The 24,587-nt window shown below is 50.5% G+C and overlaps 1 protein-coding gene across 3 annotated transcripts in view; it reads right to left on the bottom strand.

Annotated features, from left to right (window-relative positions):
- Window positions 1-3,854: 3,854 nt before the first annotated feature.
- Window positions 3,855-24,587, bottom strand: part of CFDP1 (craniofacial development protein 1) — a 125,530-nt gene continuing 104,797 nt past the window's right edge. The window contains exons 7-9 of one of the 3 annotated variants that reach the window (XR_010592638.1): window positions 24,479-24,585; window positions 14,245-14,403; window positions 3,855-4,704 (exon numbers count right to left, since the gene is read on the bottom strand). Coding sequence is in view for 2 of the 3 variants with exons in the window: in XM_005313068.4 (XP_005313125.1) it covers window positions 4,614-4,704; window positions 14,245-14,403 (250 nt within the window). In the remaining variant the exon portion in view is untranslated. The remainder of the gene's footprint in view (window positions 4,705-14,244; window positions 14,404-24,478; window positions 24,586-24,587) is intronic. The other 2 variants (XM_005313068.4, XM_042856468.2) reach the window with 2 other exon arrangements.

The following is a 24,587-nucleotide window of genomic DNA, read 5'->3' as shown; positions in this document are numbered from 1 at the left end:
CTTTGGAAGGCTCATGATGCACTGAGCATTGTTATAGTAATGTTATAGGTTGTAATTTCATGTATATAGTTATGAGGCTGAAAATGTGTCCACATGGCTTAAAACAGGCCCAGGCAAAACTCTCCAGGAGCAGAGGGGCAGTTCACACCTCATCAGGGCATGCATGGGACAAACCCAGCCCAGCCTCACAGGAACAAAGGACGCTGGCCTAGGCAGCAACAAAGGATCTGTTGGACTCTCGAGTGAGTCACCCCCCTTCCCTTGGTCAGTTTGGAACTGCAATGAGATAATGCTCACCTGACCCTGAAGCGGGGAGGGGCAAAGCCAAGAGGGAAAAAAAAACATGATAAAAGGAAAAGACGTTTGCCAGGCTCTTCCACCTCCATCTACAGACACCACCACCAAGTGACAAGCGCTAATCAAAGGGGAGAGCCTGGTTGAAGGGCAGCCAGCCAGCCAGCCTGTGGTGAGAAGCATCTACGTTTGTAAGGGCAAAGAAAGTGTAAAGATCAGCTTAGAATGTGTTTTGCTTTTATTTCATTTGACCAAATCTGACTTCTTGTGTTTTGACTTATAATCACTTAAAACCTATCATTGTAGTTAATAAATCTGTTTGTTTGTTCTACCTGAAGCAGTGCGTTTGGTTTGAAGCATGTCAGAGACTCCCCTTGGTATAACAAGCCTGGTACATATCAATTTCTTTGTTAAATTGATTAACTCATATAAGCTTGCAGCGTCCCGGGGGCATAACTGGACACTGCAAGACGGAGGTTCCTAGGGTTGTGTCTGGGACTGGAGATATTGGCTAGTATCATTTGGTTGCACAATCCAAGCAGCGGCTGGCCAAAAGTGCTCTCTCACGTAACTGGGAGCAGCTTACATGCCAGAGACTGTGCGTGAACAGCCTGGGAGTGGGGGTTCTCACAGCAGAGCAGGGTAAGGCTGGCTCCCAGAGTAAAGGATTGGAATGACCTAGCAGATCACCGGTCCAGATAGCACCAGAGGAATGTCACAGGCACCCTACTAGCGCACACATTCACAGGGCCCTGCACACCTGGGAGCTCCCGCACATGCTGGGAGCTCCCGCACATGTATACTCTCCCTACAGCAATGGAAGAGACTCCTCCCTCACTCTAGTCAATCCACCTCTCCGAGAGACAGGAGTGAGGTCGATGGAGGGAATGCTTCCGCCGACCCAGTGCTGTCTACATTGGGGCTCAGGTCAGCTTAACTACGTCTCTCAGGGGTGTAAAATTTTCACATCCCACATGACGCAGCTGGGTCAACCTACATTTTAGGTGTCAATCAGCCCTTAGCCTAATGTCCCACCCCTCTGAGCAGCTTCAAACTGCTGCTTTGGAAATGAAATAGCCTGCCACAAACATTCCCTCCTCCTCTTTCCCCCAGATTTCCCCACCCCTCAAAGGACAGTGGCCGCAAGACAATTGACATTCAGTCTGGGGACAGTGACAGCTTTGACGGACCTCAAAATGTCATGTATCAGCGGGGTAGCCGTGTTAGTCTGAATCTGTAAAAAGTAACAGAGGGTCCTGTGGCACCTTTAAGACTAACAGGAATATTGGGCGCATAAACTTTCATGGGTAAGAACCTCACTTGCATTTGAAGAAGTGAGGTTCTTACCCATGAAAGCTTATGCTCCCAATACTTCTGTTAGTCTTAAAGGTGCCACAGGACCCTCTGTTACTTTTCTCAAAATGTCATGGCATTCAAGTCTCTGAATTCTCCCCTCCGCGGGACTAGAACCAGGAGTTCTCCAAAACTGGAAAAGCAGGGAGCCTCCAGATTTGGCAGCGGGCCCAGTACTGAGGGCCAGAGATAGGGGGTCTGGGAGAGAGGGGGGTTCTGTTTAGAAGGTTTTATGGTTCCCTCTGCGTTCTGTACCATAGAACGCATAGTCATAAAGGCTTCTGGCTTTACAGGCGGCAGGACACAAAAAATAATCCTAAGAACAAGTCTGACAACTCTACACAGCATTGCCATCCATGCAGTTTTTTGGTAGCAGCTGGCGGGTGGGATATCTGGGGGCAGGGCAGCGTGATGTGGCATCAAGGTGTTACTGGCTCTCATCTGGGATGACTTGCCCTGCCTATGGCTCCTTGCTCACCACACACCACCCAGACCTGCATTCCCGGTGGCAGGGTCTGGGAAAGCACGCAGCACTAGCACAGCCTTGCTCCCACTGACTCCTGTGGGAGGAGAGTTAGGCCAACACAGAGTGCTTTTGAAAACCCCTCCCTCTGTATGCACGGCCTCTGCAAGGACCATGGGACACAATGCATTTGTTACACTCCTTTGATGGCTTCTCCTGAGCTCTACTTCTTGATCCAGCTGTACTCCCCTTCAAAGAGCTACTGGTTTGACTTCCAATGAGGGGAGTGGAGCAGGATAATCGGTCAGAAATATTTGCTGCTTTTCCAATTTTCCCTCCAAAACACATCAGGGCTGAAGTGCATCCCACTCTGCAGCAGGGACACACTGGTCTCACACTGATCAGCTCTCCAAATGAGTGAATGCTTTCTACCACTGGAGAGGAACTCAGACTCTCTGCCCCTTTGCAACGGCCAAATGCTTTTGCCTCCACCGCTGGCAGACCAGGGCACTGGCCCCTCGCAGGATCAATTTTTATAGCCCAAGGAGCTATGATTTAGAGATTCATTTGTAGAACTTGATTCATTACATTGTCCTTCCTCTCTTGGCACCCGAGCAATTAAACTCAGGGCATCAAGAAGCTTGAGTTACAAGGAAGGGGTGTGAAAATAGCACCCCAAACTCTCCAGCCCATTTACAAAACAATTGTATGGCGTAAGCACCAGGATGGTGCAGGATGCTAGAGAGTCTTTGTCGGCACAACCCAGGACGGCTGCATTACCGAGGGACATAAAGCCAGGAGTGAGCTATGTGAGCCATTCATAATGACTGCGGATCAAATGATTATGCCATAAGACAATGTCGTCTGTATAGGACTTGTATGCAACAGGAAAGAGAGCCTAGAAATCTAGCTGAGGTACTTAGCTGGACCCCTTACACAGTAGCCGAGCACCTCACACCTCCCTGTGAGGTAGAGCGATGCTGTCATCGCTGTTCTTCGGATGGGAAACCAAGGCACAGAGACACTAAGGGTATGTCTACACAGGGCTCTGTCATGGGTTTAAGTACAAGCCGCACCTTCCAACCACACACAAATCCATCTGACGGGGGTCAGCAAGCAGGACCAGCACTAGGGGGGTGGGTCTGAGCCCACATCCTGCTGTGACTCAGGTCCAAGCCCTGTCATTTTGCAGTGTGGATGCAGCTCAAGCCACACACCTGAGTCAGAAGGTCTGCGCAGTGCAGACATGTTAGCACAGCTGTGAGACCTGGGTTTACAGTGCAGTGTGGATGCTCATGCTCAGACTTGGAAATACTGAGTCCAGAAGCCCGGGTCCCATGACCTGGGTTTACAGTGCAGTGTAGACATATCCTCAGTGACTTACTCCAAGCCACACAGGAAGGCTGTAGCAGAGCAGAGAACTGAACCCAGGTCCCCTGAACCCTAGGTTAGCACTGTAACCGCTGAGCCATCCTTCCCCTCAATATTAGAGTCCCATATGTGCAGACAGCATCCTGCTGATCTTACAGTGGAGGCACTGCAGCGGGACCTAGCAGAACTGGGTTCACTTTCCGGTTCTGCCCCAGACTCTTTGTTGCACCTTTCACCAGCTCCGCACCTCTGAAATGGTGTCTGCCTTGTCTGCTTCTATTGTAAGCTGCTTGGGGCAGAGACTGCATCTCCCTAAGCGTATGGAGTGCCCAGCCTGGGACAGAAATGATGAGACACACCAAGCACACGAGAGTGCAGGGATTGACTCCTTTATTAGTATGACCGGCTGGATGTGAGCCCTCCCCCACCTGCCGCCTGCTGTTGCTCTCACCTTCCTGGGGAGACAATGGAAACCAGACAGAGGGAGGTTTTCTTGTATAAAAAAAATAAAATCACAAAAACACCCAGACGAGTCAGTCGTGTGGGGGAAGGCCCAGCACGGAGGGGCTGGGACCCAGCTGGGTTCACAGGAAGAGTGGAGCGAAGGGCTACAATCCGAATTCCACAGCCCGGAGCACCCTCAAAAAGAGGCTTTGACAGCAAAACTGCTGGGGCGTCAGCAGGAGTCCAGTTTGTGCTCAGCGCGTGGGGTGAACCTTGATCCCCTCGTCCGCTTTCCCAGGCTGCCGGGCGCTGGTGCCCCGAGACCACCCACAGGCAGGGCAAGGCCTTATCTTTAGGCAGGAAGTGGGCAGCTCCGGCAGCCCATGCCTGCTCCATCTGATTCCTCTCACTGCCAGCAGCATAAGGGGCTGGGAGAGGGACACTGCCCATTGGGATCATGCCAGTAGAGAGATATGCTACTGCCATCGGCTAGGCAATACTACCCCCAAAGTGCCCCCACCTGCTGACAAACCCCCTCCCTGCCTTTACAGTAAAAGGAAAAACCCCGCAGGACGTACAGGTTGAGTCTTGGAGAGAAAAACTGTTTCTGCGTCTTGTTTTCAGCAGCTGCCAGCCACTGGCCGGTTCTTGGACATGCAGGGAGGAGCGGGATGCCCTCGTGCCAGTCTCACGGCTTGGTCTTGCTCAGTCTGATGTCACGTTCGATTTCAAACTGCCTGTGATCGACACGCTCCAGAAATGCTTTCCTGTCGACGTACCTGCAGGGGAGAGGGAGTCCAAGAGAAGCAGGGTCAGCACAGACTTGCCCTGGAGGGATGCTAGGCCTGGCGCGTGGAACGCTGCCTTGACTGAAACATCCTGGGAGCATCCCAGAGCAACTCCCACATGTCCCCAAGCGGCCACAGCGAGCAGCTGGGGGCGAGCAGTGTACGCTACACGACAAACCCTCCTGTCTATGTCTTTACCCAGCCTCCATTACTGAGCACTTTGCATTCTCTCCTCACCCCCCCGGGAGGCAGGGCAGGCCTGTTCTCCGCATTGTACAGAGGGGGAACTCAAGCACAGCCAGACTAAGTGACTTGCCCAAGGTTGCCCAGGCAATCTGTGGCTGAGCAGGTAACGGACCCCAGTCTACCAACCTAGTGCCCTATCCAAGCCCCCGCCCCGCCCTGCCCTCCAGATTATTTCCCCATCTCCTGAAGCTCTCACAGAAGTGCCTGAGAACACTGCCGGGCAGAGACAATGTCTAGAAAGCACTTTGCCATTTGTTAATAAGCTGCAGCTGTATTATAATACACTCTGCCACAAACCGTACTACAGCTAGCCTGGGGGCTGCCCTACTCATTAACCTATCGCCGGAGCGAAGCGGGAGCTGTAATTGACTCATCACGCTCATTTGCCTTTTGTTCCACCATGGAACATGTTCAGCGCTCAGCACAAGGTCACTGCACTCAGTATAGGGATGCCAAGACATGCCCAAGCCCCAGGGCCACAGAGGAGTGGATTTGCTTAGGTCCTCTCTCATTGCCACCCCAGATACTCCTGGCACACACAGTGGGCACAGAGTGCTAACCACCTGCAGAAAGTCCAGCTCCAAAGCAGCGGTGAAGGCTGCAGCTGAGCCAGCCACACGGCAGTGAGGGGATAAATATCCCAAGCCTCCACCCGGTTTAGAAGCTATTGGCTGGCTGAGCTGGCTCTGTCAGTCCTCTTCCCAGAGCAGCTGGCCAGCAAGCAAAGCGGCACAGCTGGCATCCTGGGTGACAGTGAAGGCAGGGACTGAATGGGCTACAGAGGCTGAGCCATTCACTTGCCTCTAGGATGGTCCCTCCAGGACAAGAGGTGGCACATCGGCAGAGGGCTGGGGGTGGGAAGCTCGCTCTGCCGCTGCCCCAGTTGTGCCTGCTTTCAGACTGCAGGGATACTTGGCTGGCACCCCCCTTTCACAAGCACTCAAGCTGCGATAAAAGATTTCTCTCCCCTCTTGCAGTGACTGGCCAGCATCAGACCTTCCTACTCAGAAGGTTTGGTGAGCAGCTTCTCCAAACGCAGTGCTATCTGGCCTGCCACCAAGCCTGTACATTGGGATGCGTCTTTGCCCCTTCCAGCCCTGCCTCAAAGACAGAAGTGCTGTGCTGCACCCGGGGCTGTCCTACATGGTTCTACCCTGCACCATCTCATGATGACAGACGCGGGTCAGCTCTGGGTGAATGCTACCGAGGAGTAGTGGTCCAGCGTGCTAGTCCTGGCCTCTCCCCTGGGGGGACCTGCCAGCAGAGCCCGCTTCAGTTCACAAGTGCCCAGCAGTTGGGTTGCTTCGCACAAGTTCCTGTTTCTCACCAGTCACAAGCTGCCACTCAGCTTGATCCTCCTCACAGTGTCTGCTTAGCCAAGGCCTGGTCCTGGCCTAGCAGAGGGTGGGGGCTGAGAGTCAGGGGTGAGGCGCATGGCACAGCTCACTGGGTGGGGGTAGGCACCCACACTGGGTGCTGCAGACTATGAACAGAGGTGCACAGCAATGGAGTGTGGGAAAACTTGCAAAAGAGCCCCCGGGCACTGTCCCCACCCTATGCCAATGGCACTAGCCCTTCACTTCCGAGAGAACGACCCTCCAATCACAGCAAACAATTCTGCGGGGCGAAGCTGGGAGGGCTCAGAGCAAAAGAAAAACCAGGGGCACCTCAGAGTGAGCCATTTTGCCCTGACAGAGCTTAACTACTCCTGGGCTGGGCTCTCCACAGCTAAAGAGAGAGGTCAGAGGCCCTTGTGGATCAAGTGCCTGCGAACGCTCCAGTAGGCAGGAAGAATGGTGCTGCAACGGCTGCGAGAACTTCTGCTGAGTCAGGCTGGCCCTGGGGTGGGAACGGTACCAGCCCTGGGGTTAGCCAGATGACATGGCACAGAGCTGAGCGAGCCAAGGGGGGGGCAGGCCCAATGCAATTCTAGGAGCTTGTCAGACTCTCCCCTGACTGCTGCCCGTGGCTCTGGCGTGCACCCTCTCACCTGAGAGCTGAACAGCAGTGCCAGTCACTGAGCGGGCCAGCCATAGCTTGTGAGGGAGGTTCATGGGGGCCAAGAGTTACCTGGGTGTGGACAGATACTAGAGGCACTTCTAGACCAATCACCCTCACTGGTGTCCACACCCCAACACGGGCACGCCTGGGGGTCAGCATGGCATGCTGGCGTCTGCACTGAGACACCTGGACAAAGGCCACATTTGCAGAGGCAGCTCAGTGGGCTTCACCTCCCCTAAACCACCTCTGGAAAATCAGCTCTATCCAGGTGCCTAACATGAGGCCCCCGTGCCTGGAAATACTGGTGGCAGTGCGGTCTTCCGGCTTAGACATGAACTAACTACCCCTCCCAACCTCCCTGTGAGGTGGGGTTCAGGTTACCCCTTGCTGCCATGGGGTAATGGATACAGAGCAAGGTCCTGCAAGAGTGGGGATTCACACTCCAAGCATCCTGGTTCCTGGTCATGTACCCAGCCAGCTCCATCTCCTGTGATGTGCAACCCCCCCAGGGGAACGTGCCAGTCCACAATGAAGCACTTGGTTGGCCTGGCTTGGCAGCTCAACGAGAGGCATCGGCTGGGGTTGTCCAGATATGCGTTCTCCACCAGGCTCCTCGCTCTCATCTGCATCTCCTTCCCCCTCCTCTAACGTGTGTGGGAAATGAACGGGGTGAACCCTGCTGCCTTTCTCCCTGGCTTTCTTGGCTGGCCTGCTTAGTTGTAAGCCTAGCTGTGGATCCAGCCTGGCGTATCTGAGCATCTCCCAGCCAGTAACGGATGGGAGGCAGGGCAGCGCTAGCCCCATTCACAGCTAGGGAGGCCCAGGTAGCCTTGCCCCAGGTTACAGAGAGGCGGTGGTGGAACTAGGCACTGAACCGAGGTCTCCTGCTCCAGTGCCCAACACAAGAGTCAAGGTAGCTAAAGAGGGTCAGCAAGTCTCAGAGCCTGGGTCAACTGACTCCAGTATGCCAGGCTCATGCTACTGGGTTAAAAACAGCCGTGTAGATGTTCCTGCACAGACTGGGGCCTGGGTTCTGAAACCTGGCAAGGGGAGGTGGGTCTCAGAGACCGAGCAGGAACGGCGACACAGTGATTTTTAGCCCAGCAGCATGAGCCCGAGTCAGTTGGGGTGGGGTGAGGGTTTGCAGGGTAGATGTTCCCGGAGCTGGAATAATAGAATCATAGATTAGGGTTGGAAGAGACCTCACAAGGTATCTAGTCCAACCTCCTCCTCAAAGCAGGACCAACACCAACTAAATCATCCCAGCCAGGCTTTGTCAAGCTGGGCCTTAAAAACCTCTGAGGGTGGAGATTCCACCACCTCCGTAGGTAACCCATTCCCATGTTTCACCACCCTCCTAGTGAAATAGTGTTTCCTAATATCCAACCTAGACCTCCCCCACTGTAACTTGAGACCACTGTTCCTTGTTCTGTCATCTGTCACCACTGAGAACAGCTGAGCTCCATCCTCTTTGGAACCCCCCTTCAGGTAGTTGAAGGCTGTTATCAAATCCCCCCTCACTCTTCTCTTCTGCAGTCTAAATAACCCCAGTTCCCTCAGCCTCTCCTCGTAAGTCATGTGCCTCAGCCCCCTGATCATTTTTGTTGCCCTCCGCTGGACTCTCTCCAATTTGTCCACATCCTTTCTGTAGTGAGGGGCCCAAAACTGGACACAATACTCCAGATGTGGCCTCACCAGTGCCGAATAGAGGGGAATAATCACTTCCCTCAATCTGCTGGCAGTCCTCCTACTAATGCAGCCCAATATGCCGTTAGCCTTCTCGGCAACAAGGGCACACTGCTGACTCAAATCCAGCTTCTCGTCCACTGTAATCCCCAGGTCCTTTTCTGCAGAACTGCTGCTTAGCCAGTCGGTCCCCAGCCTGTAGCGGTGCATGGGATTCTTCCTTCCGAAGTGCAGGACTCTGCACTTGTCCTTGTTGAACCTCATCAGATTTCTTTTGGCCCAATCCTCTAATTTGTCCAGGTCACTCTGGACCCTATCCCTACCCTCCAGCGTATCTACCACTCCTCCCAGTTTAGTGTCATCTGCAAACTTGCTGAGGGTGCACTCCATCCCATCATCCAGATCATTAATAAAGATGTTGAACAAAACTGGCCCCAGGAATGACCCTGGGGTACTCTGCTTGATACCAGCTGCCAACTAGACATGGAGCCGTTGATCACTACCCGTTGAGCCCGACAATCTAGCCAGCTTTCTATCCACCTTATAGTCCATTCATCCAATCCATACTTTTTTAACTTGCTGGCAAGAATACTGTGGGAGACCAAATCAAAAACTTTGCTAAAGTCAAGATATATCACGTCCACTGTTTTCCCCATATCCACAGAGCCAGTTATCTCATCATAGAAGTGAATCAGGTAGGTCGCGCTTGGTGAATCCATGTTGACTGCTCCTGATCACCTTCCTCTTCTCCAAGTGCTTCAAAATAGTTTTCTTGAGGACCTGCTCCATGATTTTTCTAGGAACTGAGGTGAGGCTGACCAGTCTGTAGTTCCCCGGGTTCTCCTTCTTCCCTTTTTTAAAGATGGACACTATATTTGACTTCTTCAATCATCCGGGACCTCCCCCGATCGCCACGAGTTTACGAAGATAATGTCCAATGGCTCTGCAATCACATCAGCCAATTCCCTCAGCACCCTCACTCATGCATTAGATCTGGACCCATGGAGTTGTGCACGTCCAGCTTTTCTAAATAGTCCGTAACCTGTTCTTTCACCACTGAGGGCTGCTCAACTCCTTCCCATATTGTGTTGCCCAGTGCAGCAGTCTGGGAGCTGACCTTGTCTGTGAAGATGGAGGCAAAAAAAGCATTGAGTACTTCAGCTTTTTCCACATCATCTGTCACTGGGTTGCCTCCCCCATTCAGTAAGGGTTCCACACTTTCCCTGACCTTTTTCTTGTTGCCTGCTAACATACCTGTAGAAACCCTTCTTGTTTCCCTTCACATCCCTTGCTAGCTGCAACTCCAGATGTGTTTTGGTCTTCCTGATTACACCCCTGCATGTTCGAGCAATATTTTTATACTCCTCCCTAGTCATCTGTCCAAGTTTCCACATCTTGTACGCTTCCTTTTTGTGTTTAAGCTCACCAAAGATTTCACTGTTAAACCAAGCTGGTCGTCTGCCATATTTGCTATTCTTTCTGCACACCGGGATGGTTTGTTCCTGCGCCCTCAATAAGGCTTCTTTAAAAAACGGCCAGCTCTCCTGGACTCTTTTCCCCATATATTAGCCTATTCCTTCTTGTGCAGCAGCAGGATTGATTAGAATAGTCCAAACAGTCGCACCCGTAGACACCTAATGAAAGCTATGGGACTGTGCATCGGTCACTCAATGCAGCAGTGGGCCTGAGAACCCTTTGGGAACTGTCAGCCCAGCCTGACTCTGATTCCGGACTAAGTTTGCATGGCTGGCAGCGAGGGGGAAAAAAAAAAAAAGCCAACACGTTGCCTGTAAACGGAACACGTCTGATCTGGAGTCTCTGAAAGATGAACACGGAACCCCACACACCCATTTGTCCACAGCTGCTTTTTGGAGCATATGCCTGCAAAACAAGAAACTACAGGAACTAACAGCTCCCAGCCTGCCACAGTGCAAGTTGGGCAAAGACCTCAGAGCAGGAATACAATGAGATATAGCGCTGGAAACTCACAATGACTCAGAATTACTCATTCTAGGGAAGGGTTGTTTTTTTTAAAAAAAATAACCTACATTGCCCAATTCATTATTAGCTATAAATAACCTGCAATAATGGAAGTGGGGTAACTATGAGCTATCTCAGATGAAGGTACATTTGCTGTAAAAGAAGTCTCTGCTAATGAGGAGAGTTGATAGTTCCCTTTGGGAGGATTTTTACTGGCACTTTGGGTCCCCTGCCAGTCATTTGCAATCACACAGTGTGACAGCCCCAGTTTTGACTGGGACACGGAGAGGAGAAGAGATTTAGTGCAGATCCCCCGCTGGAGTTGCCCTACATAACATGGCACAGTTAAGAAGCTGTGCCACATGTTCAAGTTTCTAAAATATGATAGAGCGACAGATTTACAGCAAAAGAGATGTCTCCTCCCCCACTCCCTGTCTCAATGTCTCCTTTTCAAAAGCAGGACAGGCCCATAGGATCTGACAGAATTTGGGTTGCACACAAACCCAGATTCCATTGCTGATAAAAAATAAACCCATGGATTGAAAATTGATGATGAGGGGAGGAAAGAGACAAGGGCAAGTTAGTTGTAGCCAGTGGGTACCATTTGTCCCCTTTAGCTTTGGGATTACAGCAGCCCATGCTGCGGAGGGCAGAACAAACTGTGTTATGAAAGGGCACATCTTCACTACCCGCCGGATTGGTGGGTAGTGATTGCTCTATCAGGGATCGATTTATCGCGTCTAGAGTAGACGTGATAAAATCGATCCCTGATCGCTCTGCCGTTGATTCCGGAACTCCACCGCAGCGAGAGGCGGCAGTGGAGTCGGCGGGGGAGCAGCAGCGGTCAATTCGCCGCCGTCCCCACAGCCAAGTAAGTCGACCTAAAATACACAACTTCAGCTACGCTATTTGCGTAGCTGAAGTTGCGTATCTTAGGTCAACCCCCCCCCCCCCCTCCCACCCATAGTGTAGACCTAGCCTCAGCCAGAACATGAGTGCTGATGGAGCAACTTCTAACATCTTGAGAAAGCAAGCGAAGGCCCAAGGCGCTGCCCTGAGATGTGAATAGCGACTTTGGCAAGTCACTGTTTTTTTTAAAGGAAGAATTTCTTCCCCCTGGCCATAAGACATACGATTACTATTTCTATAGTGTCTCGGGTTTGTCAGATGCTTCACAATCTGAGCCTTGGCTTGCCATGGGTGACTGGCTGCTTTCCTAACCATCTTCAGTTTCACAGCGAGATCTACAGAGCCTGCCCATGTGACAAATGGCAGCAGAAAGATTTGTAAAAGACACGTGAAGCATGGTTCATCAGCGCCAGGCAGGCACCAGGTACAGGCACCATTCCTCATACTAATAGTTCTTGTTCGGATTTTTATAATGAGACATGTCAATTACTACCCATTGAATTGTGGACAAAGGCCATTTGACAAATATCTGAGGGGATGGAGAGGATAGTAAAAGAAAAATTGGCTCATAGAAAATGGCCGGGTCACAAAAGCAGCCAATGAAAATGGTGTTTGTGTGATCTCATGGTGCCAGGCTAACAGCTGCAGTTTCACCCCCTTACCCCTCCATCATTTACTAGTAGCTTTGGCTCACTTATATGCTTGGACTCCCTGCCTTTCTGCCTTGGAGGTGAATGTGACTAAAGGTGAGCCGGTTGTCTGGCGACCCCCTGATGTTACGCATTTGACTAGTATCGATTTTTTTTAAAGAAGAGTCCCGTGTTTTCATGGCACCATGTTTCTCTTCTGTGTAATGACAAAGCCACCTGCTGATAGCTCAGTGGACCTGAGATCTGCTTGGGCAGTTAATAAGCAAGGCTAGAACCAAGCAATTAAAGAGGCTGAAGGATCTTCATGATTTCCCATAAGATTCTTTGTCCCCATGCTGCTAAACTAGTATATTTAATGCAATGACACTGAAACTGCAGGGGCCCTGGTCAGCCTGGATGTAAGCAGGTGCAGCGTCACTGCAGTCAATGGAGCTGAGCTACACCCACATACACCAAGGATGCATTTCTGGGTAAGAAGAATGTCTAAGGGTTGATAGAAGGTTGCAGAGCTTTTCATTTCATGCCATTGGTTTGAATACAGCCAGATCAATAGCAGCCTAAAGTCCTGATGGCTGCTCAGTTGTCCATGTGAAATGAATTCTCAGGTGGGTTGTTAGTCCAGCTCCTGGTAAAAAAGTGTCCACCGCATGGACACTACCATTTTAAGCAACTGGCACTACTAGAGGCAGCTACAGAGAGCTCAAAGGCAGATGGGCATGGAGATTCAACTTCTATCTATATCCTCCTGAAGGCAAGACCCTGCAAAGCCAAGCTAAGGGACGCTGGCACTGCTTGTTGTCTACCCATTCTGGGGAGCGGAGCCCATCAGAGAGCAGAGGGATCTGGCACAGACTTGCTTGCAGACATCTGTCACTCCTGGTGATGCTGACATATGTCATCTGAACTGTAAGCCTTCCTCAGAGGGGCTTTTCCCCAGAGAAGAAGTCCAGCTCTGAGCACTAACAGAGTTCGCTGCATTGAGATGACTCATCAGGTCTTGCACAAAAGCCCCTTCCCCATCCTGGTCTAACATCGCCAAAGCCTGATAAATAAGCATCTTAACCTGGAGGGCCAGATCCACAGCTGGTGCAAATCAACGCAGCTCCTTTGACTTATTCTGGCTTGATGGAGTGCCACCTACCCACCCCCATCCTGCTCTATTGGCACCCACCTGTCTATGCTGGAGAGGCCATCAGGGCAGATCTAATAAAAAGGATGAATGGTACGTTAGAGGCCAGGCAGCAAAGAGAAAAGACAAGGGTAATAAAATATCCATTTGAAACAGAAAATCAGATTTGTGGAGCACTGAGGCTGCGAGGTCTCCGGCAGGGAAAGCGTAAGAACAGCTTAGCATAGGGTTACATTTTATGAGCAGTCCACTAAGCTGGGGAGATTTTCCCATAGACTAGAGAAGCACTTGCGGGGGGGAAGCTATGTCTGATCTTATTTCCCTTACCCACGGCGCGTGTTATGAACTGTTTTATCTACAGCACTGCTACTTACTATTATGACGCCTCCGTTAACTGCATTGGAGTGAGCACTGCTAGACACACACAATCAATACACAACGCTGTCATAAACAGCAATACGCTGACAGCTGTTCTGCATTTGTATGTATCTGTACTGAAGAGGAGGAAAGCCTGAGGAGGCTGTATGGTGCCCCTGGGTGATGTTAAGAAGGAAAAAAATGTGCCTATGAAAGTGGGATATTTTAGAGCAAGCAGTAAAGGGGGCCACCATCTTTCGTCAGTAGATTGCTGGACTGGCTACTCAAAGAACCTGGTCAAGCTGCATTTGCCACCCTATCAGGAGCCATGCCAGCCAGAATCCATAAGGGTGGGCCTGAAAATCCTGCTGACGGCTTAGAGGACTGTGGGAGCGCTCAGGACAGCCAGACATCCTTCAACAGTCTATTCCTAGGACCCTTAGAGAGAGATCATCTGGTGAGCTCTCAACAGCTGCCTAGTGCTTTGGGGTTCGGTTACTTCTCTGCAGGAAGTGACAGGTTTCCTGGGTGCTTGGCAGACCCCGACTGCTACTAAATAAAGCCCTGTCTTACCCTTCTTTCCCTCGGTTGAAGATGGCCAGCTCTTCCCCGATCCCCTCCTCCTCCTTGAAGTTCTCCCAGTCCAGTTTGGATTTCTCCAGCGTGCTCATCTTCTGCTTTTTGGAGCCAATCTTTCCCAGGAGGCTGCTCATGCCACTTGACCTCTTCACCCTGACAGAGACGACGAAACAGACACTCATTATTTACTGGGAGAAGACGTCATTACTGTGACGTCGCAAGTCTATATGGTTTTATAAAAATATGCTAATGCGTGAATATAATGTAACTGGAATATGCTTCATGCAAAAGGTCTCTTGTAAGGTATCATTACACAGCTTATAATCTACTGAGTGTGATCATCCTATTTGTATAAATGTACCACTCTTGTATCTGAAACTAGAAATATGAAATATAACTCTGAGGGCCTACTGTAATTATGCAAAGCCTGGGCCATTAATGGTGGTTTGGAATCTTGATTACTCCCATTAACCAGGACAATTGACTGCAAATGGCTCTGTTTTACCTGTAAGTCTTCCTGTATACTTACTTGTGTGCTGGTAAGTGGGCAATTAAGTCTTGCACATGTGATCACGTCACCTGAACTAGAATCCATCTTTAACCTGGTGTCTTTCCATTGAGAAGGAGGGGGTGGAAACCCAGAGAGGGACAAAGGATTCCTGCCTTATGCAAAAGATATATAAAGGGTGGAACAGATGAAAGGGGAGAGGAGCCATCATGAAGAATCCCCAAGCTACCACCTGAGCTGGAACAAGAGCTGTACCAGGGGAAGGAATTGTGCCTAGACCTGAAAGGTGTCCAGTCTGAGGAAAAAAACTTACTGAAGCATCTCTGAGGGTGAGATGATCTGTTTTCAGTTTGATTAGACATAGATTTGCCCGTTTTATTTTATTTTGCGTGGTGGCTTACTTTGTTCTGTCTATTACTACTTGGAACCACTTAAATCCCACTTTCTGTATTTAATAAAATCACTTTTTACTTATTAATTAACTCAGAGTATGTATTAATACCTGGGGGAGCAAACAACTGTGCATCTCTCTCTATCACAGTGTTATAGAGGGCGAACAATTTATGAGTTTACCCTGTATAAGCTTTATACAGGGTAAAACGGATTTATTTGGGTTTAGACCCCATTGGGAGTTGGGCATCTGAGTGTTAAAGGCAGGAACACTTCTGTTAGCTGCTTTCAGGTAAACCTGCAGCTTTGGGGCAAGTAATTCAGACCCTGGGTCTGTGTTGGAGTAGACGGGTGTGTCTGGCTCAGCAAGACAGGGTACTGGAGTCCTGAGCTGGCAGGAAAAGCAGGGGTAGAAGTAGTCTTGGCACATCGAGTAGCAGCTCCCAAGTGGGTTTCTGTGATCCAACCGGTCACAATTACCACCTCAAATCAAAACAGAGATGAGAAATGCTGTGTGTGAACCAGGTGGCCCCGACTAAGGAGAACTGTTTCCTTTGCTCAGATCAACCCCTGCGTCAGAGACACTCCAGCCAACAAGCCACATTTCCTTGGAGCCTCTCATCCCATGCAGATCTGATGGGCAGAAGCTCTTTGAGGTGAAAAAAGCTTCTGCCCTGCAAGCTCACAATGCACAGCAAACAGCAAGGAGGGGAGGGGCGGGCTCAGCTTGGCTCCTTACCCTGCTTTAAGGGCTAATGGTATCAGCCACTGCTTTAGGAGACCCATACACAACCTGGGGCAGACACAGAGCTTAAGAGTCCCCTTCTAATACATGAGGGTAAATGAAAAAGCAGGGTCTGTTGGTTTGTGAGGAGCAGGGGGGAAAGAAAAGCATGGAGACTGGGATGCCCTTTGAGGCTTCCACAGCAGTGGCACTCACAGTGGCCTGAATCATATCAGCCACAGCCACCTCTGCAGGGCTACCAAGGCAAGGAGGCTGCCGGTCACGTAAGTACAACAAAGGGGAAGCATGGGGGAAGGGATAGCTCAGTGGTTTGAGCATTGGCCTGCTAAACCCAGGGTTATGAGTTCAATCCTTGAGGGGGGCATTTAGGGATCTGGGGCAAAATCCGTACTTGGTCTTGCTAGTGAAGGCAGGGGGCTGGACTCAATGACCTTTCAGGGTCCCTTCCAGTTCTATGAGATAGGTATAGCTCCATATATAATAACACTAGGAAGGAGCAGCTGGCCAGCTCCCTGTAAACCAGTGATCTCCTCCTGGGTGCCCCCTTGTGGCCTCATGGCAGCCCTGCAAGTGGCCCCTCACTTCAGTTTCCTTTTGAGACCCCAGTAAGTCCATGGAAGCAGATCTAGTCTATCAACATAGTTTATCAACAATACATAAACAACAAGGAGTCTGGTGGCACCTTAAAGACTAACAGATTTATTTGGGCATAAACTTTCGTGAGTAAAAACCTCACTTCTTCGGATGCTTCTTACTCACGAAAGCTTATGCCCAAATAAATCTGTTAGTCTTTAAGGTGCCACCAGACTCCTTGTTGTTTTTGTAGATACAGACTAACACGGCTACCCCCTGATACTTGACAACAATACATAGTGCAGATAGTCCCAAAGTATAATCCATATCACCCCAGTGCAAGCAGTCCTTGTTCTCACCATACCCCAGGGTCTTCCATCACAGATAGGCTCCTTATGCATCCTCTTCCACCCCAGCCCTTCCTTTTAGGGTGCAACCCCACTCGACCTTGCAGGAACTCCCGCAGCCTCTCCGCTGGGAGAGCCTCTTTACCAGGGAAGCATCCCTCCACCCCCAGCCCTCTCACGGTTATTCTGGGCCAGCTCTCCAGCAAGGAGACATCAGCCGGTCAGCTCCTCTGCTGCTCCCCCTTCCTTCAGCCCTCTCAGGGCCTCTCCAGCTCAGAGCAACCAGCATCTACTTCTGCTGCTGCTCTGGTCCTGGCTCTCTGGCTTGAGGACGTCAGCCATCAAACTCCTCTTGCTGTTCCCCTGCCTTCAGCCTTCTCCCAGGAGCTGTCTTGTCTCTCTGGCAGCTCTCATCTCCTGCCTACCCTTTTTATAATCCCCCAGGTGCTGCCTTGCCCTCTTAATTGGCTCAACTAGGAGCACCTACAATGGAGCAGGAGAGCTTAGCCCAGGTACATGAGGGGAGGGATAGCTCAGTGGTTGGAGCATTGGTCTGCTAAACCCAGGGTTGTGAGTTCAGTCCTTGAGGGGGGCCATTTAGGGATCTGGGGCAAAAATCTGTCTGGGGATTGGTCCTGCTTTGAGCAGGGGGTTGAACTAGATGACCTCCTGAGGTCCCTTCCAACCCTGATATTCTATGAATTGCCAGCCATCCTGTTACACTTCTTGTGATGCACTATTGCCACCGCAATAAGAACTCCCCACTAGGCCTCTAGACTATCATGGGCTTAATAGAGAGCGTGAAAACATTTATTACTTTCCCCCACCAGAACACTAGAGGCTTGGATAATATGGTGTTGGAAGCAGCAGGAATTCCCAGTCAGCCAGGCAAAACCCATCCCCCATGCTCTCATCAACACATCAGCACCTCTGACTCTCTGCCCCCTGGGATCCTAGACCATGGCTTGCCTCAGACTGGATCTCTGGGATCTCAGAGGTGTCTGATGGACATAAGCAAGCCGATGTGTATGGTTATGAGCAGAGGACACCTTCCCACAGACACCGGATCTGTTCCTGATGCGAGATGGTTAGTCCACCATGCTGTACCAGCAGAGGCACCCAAAGCATCTATCCAACAAGGGAAAGTTGCTCTGCTGGTTTGGCTTAGAAAATTCTGAAAAGCTTCCTGGTTGAATCAATTGTGGGAAATTCTGATCCAATCCCAAGTGTGAATTATCCAGGATTGTTTGTGAAACGGTCTCTACTGGGTTCTCTCTCGCTCTCATGCTTCCTGGTGCTCCCTTCCCCCCGTATGTTACAGGAGGGGGTGCAGCAGGTGTTCTTCAGAGTCCAGCAAGGCCCAGCCCCTTGCTGGCGTCCAGCGGAGAGCAGCTGTTACAGCAGTGAACAGTGAAGAAAAAAAACAAGAAATCACAAATCTGTTTCTTCTCTCTCCTCTTCTTGGTAGTCCATCGAATCCGATGATGACAAATCTGTGCAGATCATCAGTTGTTGTGATGATGTTTGATGATTTGCACAGGACCTGTGCGTGAAAGCTTTTGAGTGGTAGAGCCGTTGCACGGGAGCAATCCCTCTCTCTCGACCTTAGAAGCCAGACACCAATGGTACGAAAAATCGTCACGACTGGTAACTTCTTTGGTTGCAGTGGATGGCCTTGACGTCTTTCGTGCCTCGTCAAGTCCTTCGCTTTCCACAAAGCGTTGCAGAACCGCCTTCTTGGCCGTTGGATCTTAGTGATCTCTTTCGCCCAGTCCGCCGGAGCTGACGTCGCATGCGGGGTCACAAATCTGTGACTCTTGGGATAAAACACTAACCTTAGTGACCAACATCATCCCCATTGTCCAGGGGAAACCAAGGCACCAAACAGGGAATAACCTGTCCTAGGTCATAAAGGGAACAGGTCTCCTGATTCCCATTCCCTTGCTCTGTACCACCAGGCCTCATTCTCTCCCTTGGCAGATTAAAGATCTGTCAGCATATCATAACTCCACTGGCTGTGAGTTGTCAGTCTCATAGCATGGGGCAATGTAGCAGAAAGCACTCCCACCTGTTCAATGCAAAAAGGAGCTGAAATTCGAACCCAAGCAGTGCTGCACAGCGTGGCCCCACCACCTCCAGTCTGGGCTGGGAAATACACCTATGGTGTGAATGAGCCAGGCCAACAGGCTCAGTGTCAGAAGCAGTCAATCCTTGAAGCCAGGAATGGCAATGCATGCTCATGTTAACCCAGCCTGCAATCGTCAGCACCCCACCCCTGTTGCACTCCTTATTTAAGAGCATTCTCCTGTCCTTCATTTCTGCACAGTTGTGAAAAGCCTGAGAGGAAACAATTTGCTTTCCAGAGCAATGGGAGTGGGATGGAGGGGGGTGCAGGTGCATGCAAGAGATTGCTCCGATCCACACTGAACACCCAGACTCAAGCATACGCTTCACGTGCGTTGCTGTTCCTTGGGAAAGCATCCAAATTTGTCCTTATCAGTTTATGTTTCCCTAATTTGCAAGCTTCTGAAGAAAAATAACTCAATAGTTTCTATGAGACTAAATCAGGAAGATGGATTTTTACAGGCTTCAGCCAGAAGACTCTCAAGACAAGCACGGCTCGCCACAGTACCTGCCATTTCCTGACACTGACACTGGCTGGTCTATTGGGGAGCGATGCTGCTCGGGGATCTGAATCCGGATCAGACTGCGTTTGCACGACAGCTACGGCATGTGAAGGACAGGCTCACTGTTGCAGGTGTGCATTAGAGGCCACTCCTGTTCAGATTGGTCTGGTCCACGGTAGGTGAGCTGCCCCCCAGTTCTCCTTGTCCATTGCTAGGGTACCATTTCAGCAGCAGATGCTTTTCACCTTGGACGGACACTGCTCGGTCCTTGATTGTTTTGTTCTCTCTTTCCAGCCCCAAGTCTCCTCAATGACCCATGCAGCTACTGGCAGTACTGGGGAGCCCAACCTGCACCTTCCTGAAGGCCTCCTTTTCCCCTTCCCCCTCTCATTACACAGACCCCAGATTGCTACAATTCTCCTCCCATGTGGGAGGGCCTAGTTCATTTTGCCTTGACTGGCCAGCCAGGTGTCCCAGTGGAGCACAGCCAGACTAACCCTGGCCTCTGGCGCGGAGTACAGTGGCTCCACTGAGCCCTCATCCTCAGCTGGCTTGAGGAACGCGAAACCAAGGACCGGTCAAACCTGGGGGAGGAGCACATAGTGTAATCCTTCTCACCACAGAGCCCACCAGCCTCCATGTATGTGCCAATGGGACTGGGCTGAATGCACTGTGAAGGAAGGCACCCAGAGCAGGCAGTCACATCCCTACCAGGAATACATCCCAGCTGAAAAGCTTCTATCCACTTCATAACACGCACTCTTCTACTCTTAATAACCAACCTCGCTCTTACCGCCAGAGACTCAGAGCCTGCTCCCTTCTGACCCGTCTCAGTCTCTACCTTTGCAGTTTTCAAAGTACTGCAGACGTCTGTACAGATGAAAGAGACTGTAGGAGTTTTGGGAGGAGGATTTGGCAGATTGGGTTCTGGTACCTGCAAAGGCACAGGATACAGTTTGGGGTTGCAGCTGGATGTTTTGGCTTAAATGACCAGCAGTGACAGACTTGACATGTCAAACTGAGTCAATGATGCATCGAGGTGTATGGAGCAACCATTGTTTCGGGCTGCCTCAGGAAGACAGCTCTGCATCAGTTCACATTCAGTCCAGTTTGAAGGTTATCTTGACAACCATGCAGGCTTACAAGCACTATCATTAAATGGAAGCACAATTCCACAGCAAATTGAATCCTGGAACTCACTGGGTGCTGTCTAACTGGGCTGATGGCTCAGTTCTGAGCCCAGCTTAAAGCAGGGACATGAACACTAACATTCCCATTACTGGAAACATTCCTGAGCAAAGCTACAGTATTCTCCTATGTCTCTAGGGTGCCGCTGTACCTTTCTGGATGCCTCTGACATCATGCAAAAAACCTTCCCACAGGAATACAAGGGCAAAGGAAGCAGCTACTGGCACTCTGCTTGCAAGAGAGAACACCCAGGAGCACACGATTGTGAGTTTGCCTCGCAGAAGTGCCAATTCTAATATCAGATGTCTGTTTAAATTGTGGGAAAAAAAACCCAAGATGACAAAATAAGAGGAAAAGAAACAAACAAAATATTGGGCTAGTGCCCCGCACAGCATTCCCTGAACTAAACACAACTGAGTAACTCTGTATTCACACACAACAGCTTGATACATTGAATCGTGAGAATGCTTTAAACCCCTTGCTCCGGCACAGACGAAGGGGAGAATGTACATAAACACACATGCATTCCGTAGGACAGGAGGTAACTCGAGGGTGCGTAGAAACATGGATACCATGGCAACGGGCGTGAGCTGAAGAACAAAGGGCTGGTCCACACTAACCCCCCACTTCGAACTAAGATACGCAACTTCAGCTACGTTATTCACGTAGCTGAAGTCGAACTATCTTAGTTCGAACTTACCGCGGGTCCATACGCGGCAGACAGGCTCCCCCGTCGACTCTGCGTACTCCTCTCGCGGAGCAGGAGTACCGGCGTCGATGGCGAGCACTTCCGGGATCGATCCCAGAAGATTGATTGCTTACCGCCGGACCCGGAGGTAAGTATAGACGTACCCCTAGACAGACAGATGTTTCCAATCACCTTAGTCTCATTATTTGATTCTGCTCATCGGTGCTAGGCAGGCAGCCACGTGCAAGTTGGACAGGGTATGAGACAGAAGATGGTACATGCCAAGAGGTGTCCAGTTATTGTGATTTGTTACATGCTGATGTGCTAGGTCCTGACCAAGGTGCACAGTGAACATTCTCACTGCCCCAGCAGCTTACAAGACAAGACGCATCGCGAGACCCAGCTTATTTTTTAAGTCTTCTTCTCTTCTCCTCATTTCTAGAGTGGGATGCAAAGGCAAGATTAGAGTTAACACAATGCTATGCATATGTGTAACTTGCTGGACCAATATTTAGTACAATTTCACCTGCCTTTAAAGTGGGAACTGGATGGAAAGGGTGTCTGTAAATTCCTCTGTCTTCTTTGGAAATGTTCTGTCCCTTGTACGTCCTCAGTGACATATCACAGATATCACCACACCGCTGAGAACAATCAGCCACCAGAAGGAACTACTTTCTCTTCCCTGCCCATTCTTCAGCAGGTGGGCAACTACAGTGAAATCCAGCTGGGGGTTCTCTTGATGCAGACACCTAAGAAGCCTGTCTGAGATGACTTTCCCCTAATTCTGATCAATTGCAGCAGGCCGTTTAGTGCTCCAGATGCACGGCCCACAGCAACACAGCTTGGGATATGTTCGCCTTAAAGCATCAAATGCCTGCCCCACCCAACTTCCATCCATTTCCAAGAGCGGAGGGGGTCAAAAAGAAATGGATCTGGGCTGGAGAGATGAGGACACTACTGGCTCTGCAGGTCGGGTGAGGGCACTGATTGGGGAAAGCAGCTTTCCATCTCCTTGTCCCCACCCCATGGGAATTCCTGGCCATTCCCCTGCCATAATGTGCAGCCCACGTCCCACCAAGCAGGGTGTTTTTTGGAGTGGGAAAGTGAAGGGCTGTGGACAGGTGGCAGAGAACATCACAGGAACAAAACTCCTGCGGGAGCCACATGCCACGCGTGGTGCAGGGGGCTGAGAGAGAGCACACAGGAACAAGGACTCTGTAAAAGGCCCTGTCCTTGGCAGGATCTGGGAATAACCAATGCAGAGCAAAACCCAGAGCTATAGCAGTAAATGCTACTGGAAGGCAGATAAAACCTCATGCTTCGGGGCATAAGTCAAGCACTTTAAGCACTAGGCATTAGGATGAAACCATCAGGGGAGGCAGATCTTCCCACATCTGCCTACCGAGGGGCTTCTTGCATCTTCCTGTTCAGCACCTGGTGCCGACCACACTGGAGATGGGATGCTGGTGAGCTGGGCTGGGGGTCCGAGGCAAGCTGGCTACTCCTATGTTCCTTGCGACTGGGTATGCAGGAGATGCCGTTGGATGGAGTCAGTCACCATTCTGAAGGACACATGTGAGATCTTCTCGCTCTGTGCAGCAGCTTTGAACTCCCAAAATAAATCCAACAGCAAACCTCCACAGTGGATGGGAGCTGTTGAGCTTGTGCCAAAATGGAGTAACCGAAGGCCATTAAAGTCTAATTAGGGAGTCGTACGGCATTATATGTCTTGTCGGTTTGAACAGCAGGAAAAGGGGATAGATTAGCTGTGTCGTGTGCCAACTTGAGGAATTATTACTCTTTTTATAGTCATTAAGGGTATCTGCTGTGGCATCTTTAATCATTCTTACACTTAACGGAGAGAAGGCAATTTGCTTAGGTGCAAAGGGATCATTCTGTGTCTGCGTGGATTCCTGGGATCATCGTCATGACAGCAGAATAATAATCACCTACTTAGTTAGACAAGCCCTAACTTTCCATGCTTAAAACCCGGAGAGACAGTACAGTCCCGATCCAGCAATCAGATTTGTGTAAGGAAACTCAGGTTGGTTCTGAGTGGATGTAAGGGGCCACCTGCTCACAGCCAACTGCAAGTCCTTCGGGGCGGAGGTTGGGTCTCCCAGTGTGTTTGTGCCCAGCACAGTGTGGGGTCCTGATCCCTGGTAGGACGTCTAGGAACTATCACAGTGCAAATAGTAAACAATAGTGATAACACTACGCTCTGCGTTACAAGGGCGTACTGATCTGCGGCAAGGCCGATCCCAGGCATTCAAAAATCATGAGCTTGTCTCAGAAATCCCACAGTTTGAAGAAAAGTACATTTGGGGTTCCTTTTGTTTGCCTTTAAGTTTCCACCAGCACCGGGGATGAAATGGAATGAAAGCTGCTCAGCAATCAATTCCCAATCCCTGCCCAGTTTCCAGTTGCTCCCAGGCTGAGTTGGGATCTTGGGACACTTTGGCTCAGCCCCCATCCCCTTCTCCCCACTGTGCATCACATGGTGGGTTACGCTCCTAAAACCAGGCAGGATCTCTTCTGGCCTGCAGCAATGCAGATGACGAAGGGCTTGCTGGCCTTCGATTCATAAGCAGCAAACCCTGGATGATAAAATCTGATGCTGCTGAAACTTGGCCAGTGCGGGGCTGCCAAGTGACACTTCCCTGCCCCCCTCGATGCTCAAATTGGGAGAAGCAGCATAATCAGATGCACCTGAGGGGAATTGTTAGTGATGTGCATAGACAAACTATTCACAGGCCAAGACTTGGCCTTCTTCCTCCTTTCAAGAAGTGGCTATTAAGCATAGCTGCTAGTAACCCACCTATAATTGTATTTTTGTCAATTAACATCTTGTGAATGAATAAGTGGCCGCTGCAGCGTGGGAGAGCCCGCGCAGGCATCCAGCTTATTTTACAGCCGCTGGTTCCTGCAGGGTGCCAAGTGTGCCACAGCGGCTGAACAACGGAGAAGAACATAAGATGACAAAGCTAGACGTTTTTCTTTGAACCCGCTTTAGGAGAGATCTTTGTGCTGCTGCATCCTCAGCGATTTGGAGAAGCCCATCAAGCCCTAGCAAGTCTTTAAAAGCGCGGCATTGCCCTGGCAAAGAGAGCCAATGGGGAATTACACTCTGTGTCAGAACACAGTGCAAACCTTCTAGCTCACCTGAGACACGGTTGGCCGAGCCAGGTTGGTTCACTGGACACCACTGGAAGGGTGGGCGGGGGTTTCCAAGGACTCGGGTGAAGTCGCGTGAATCCATGTTATGAAGCCT

Source organism: Chrysemys picta, chromosome 14, assembly GCF_011386835.1.
Source record: "Chrysemys picta bellii isolate R12L10 chromosome 14, ASM1138683v2, whole genome shotgun sequence".
In the NCBI taxonomy this organism is placed as follows: Eukaryota; Metazoa; Chordata; order Testudines; family Emydidae; genus Chrysemys; species Chrysemys picta.
This window is presented reverse-complemented; position numbering and strand designations above follow the sequence as displayed.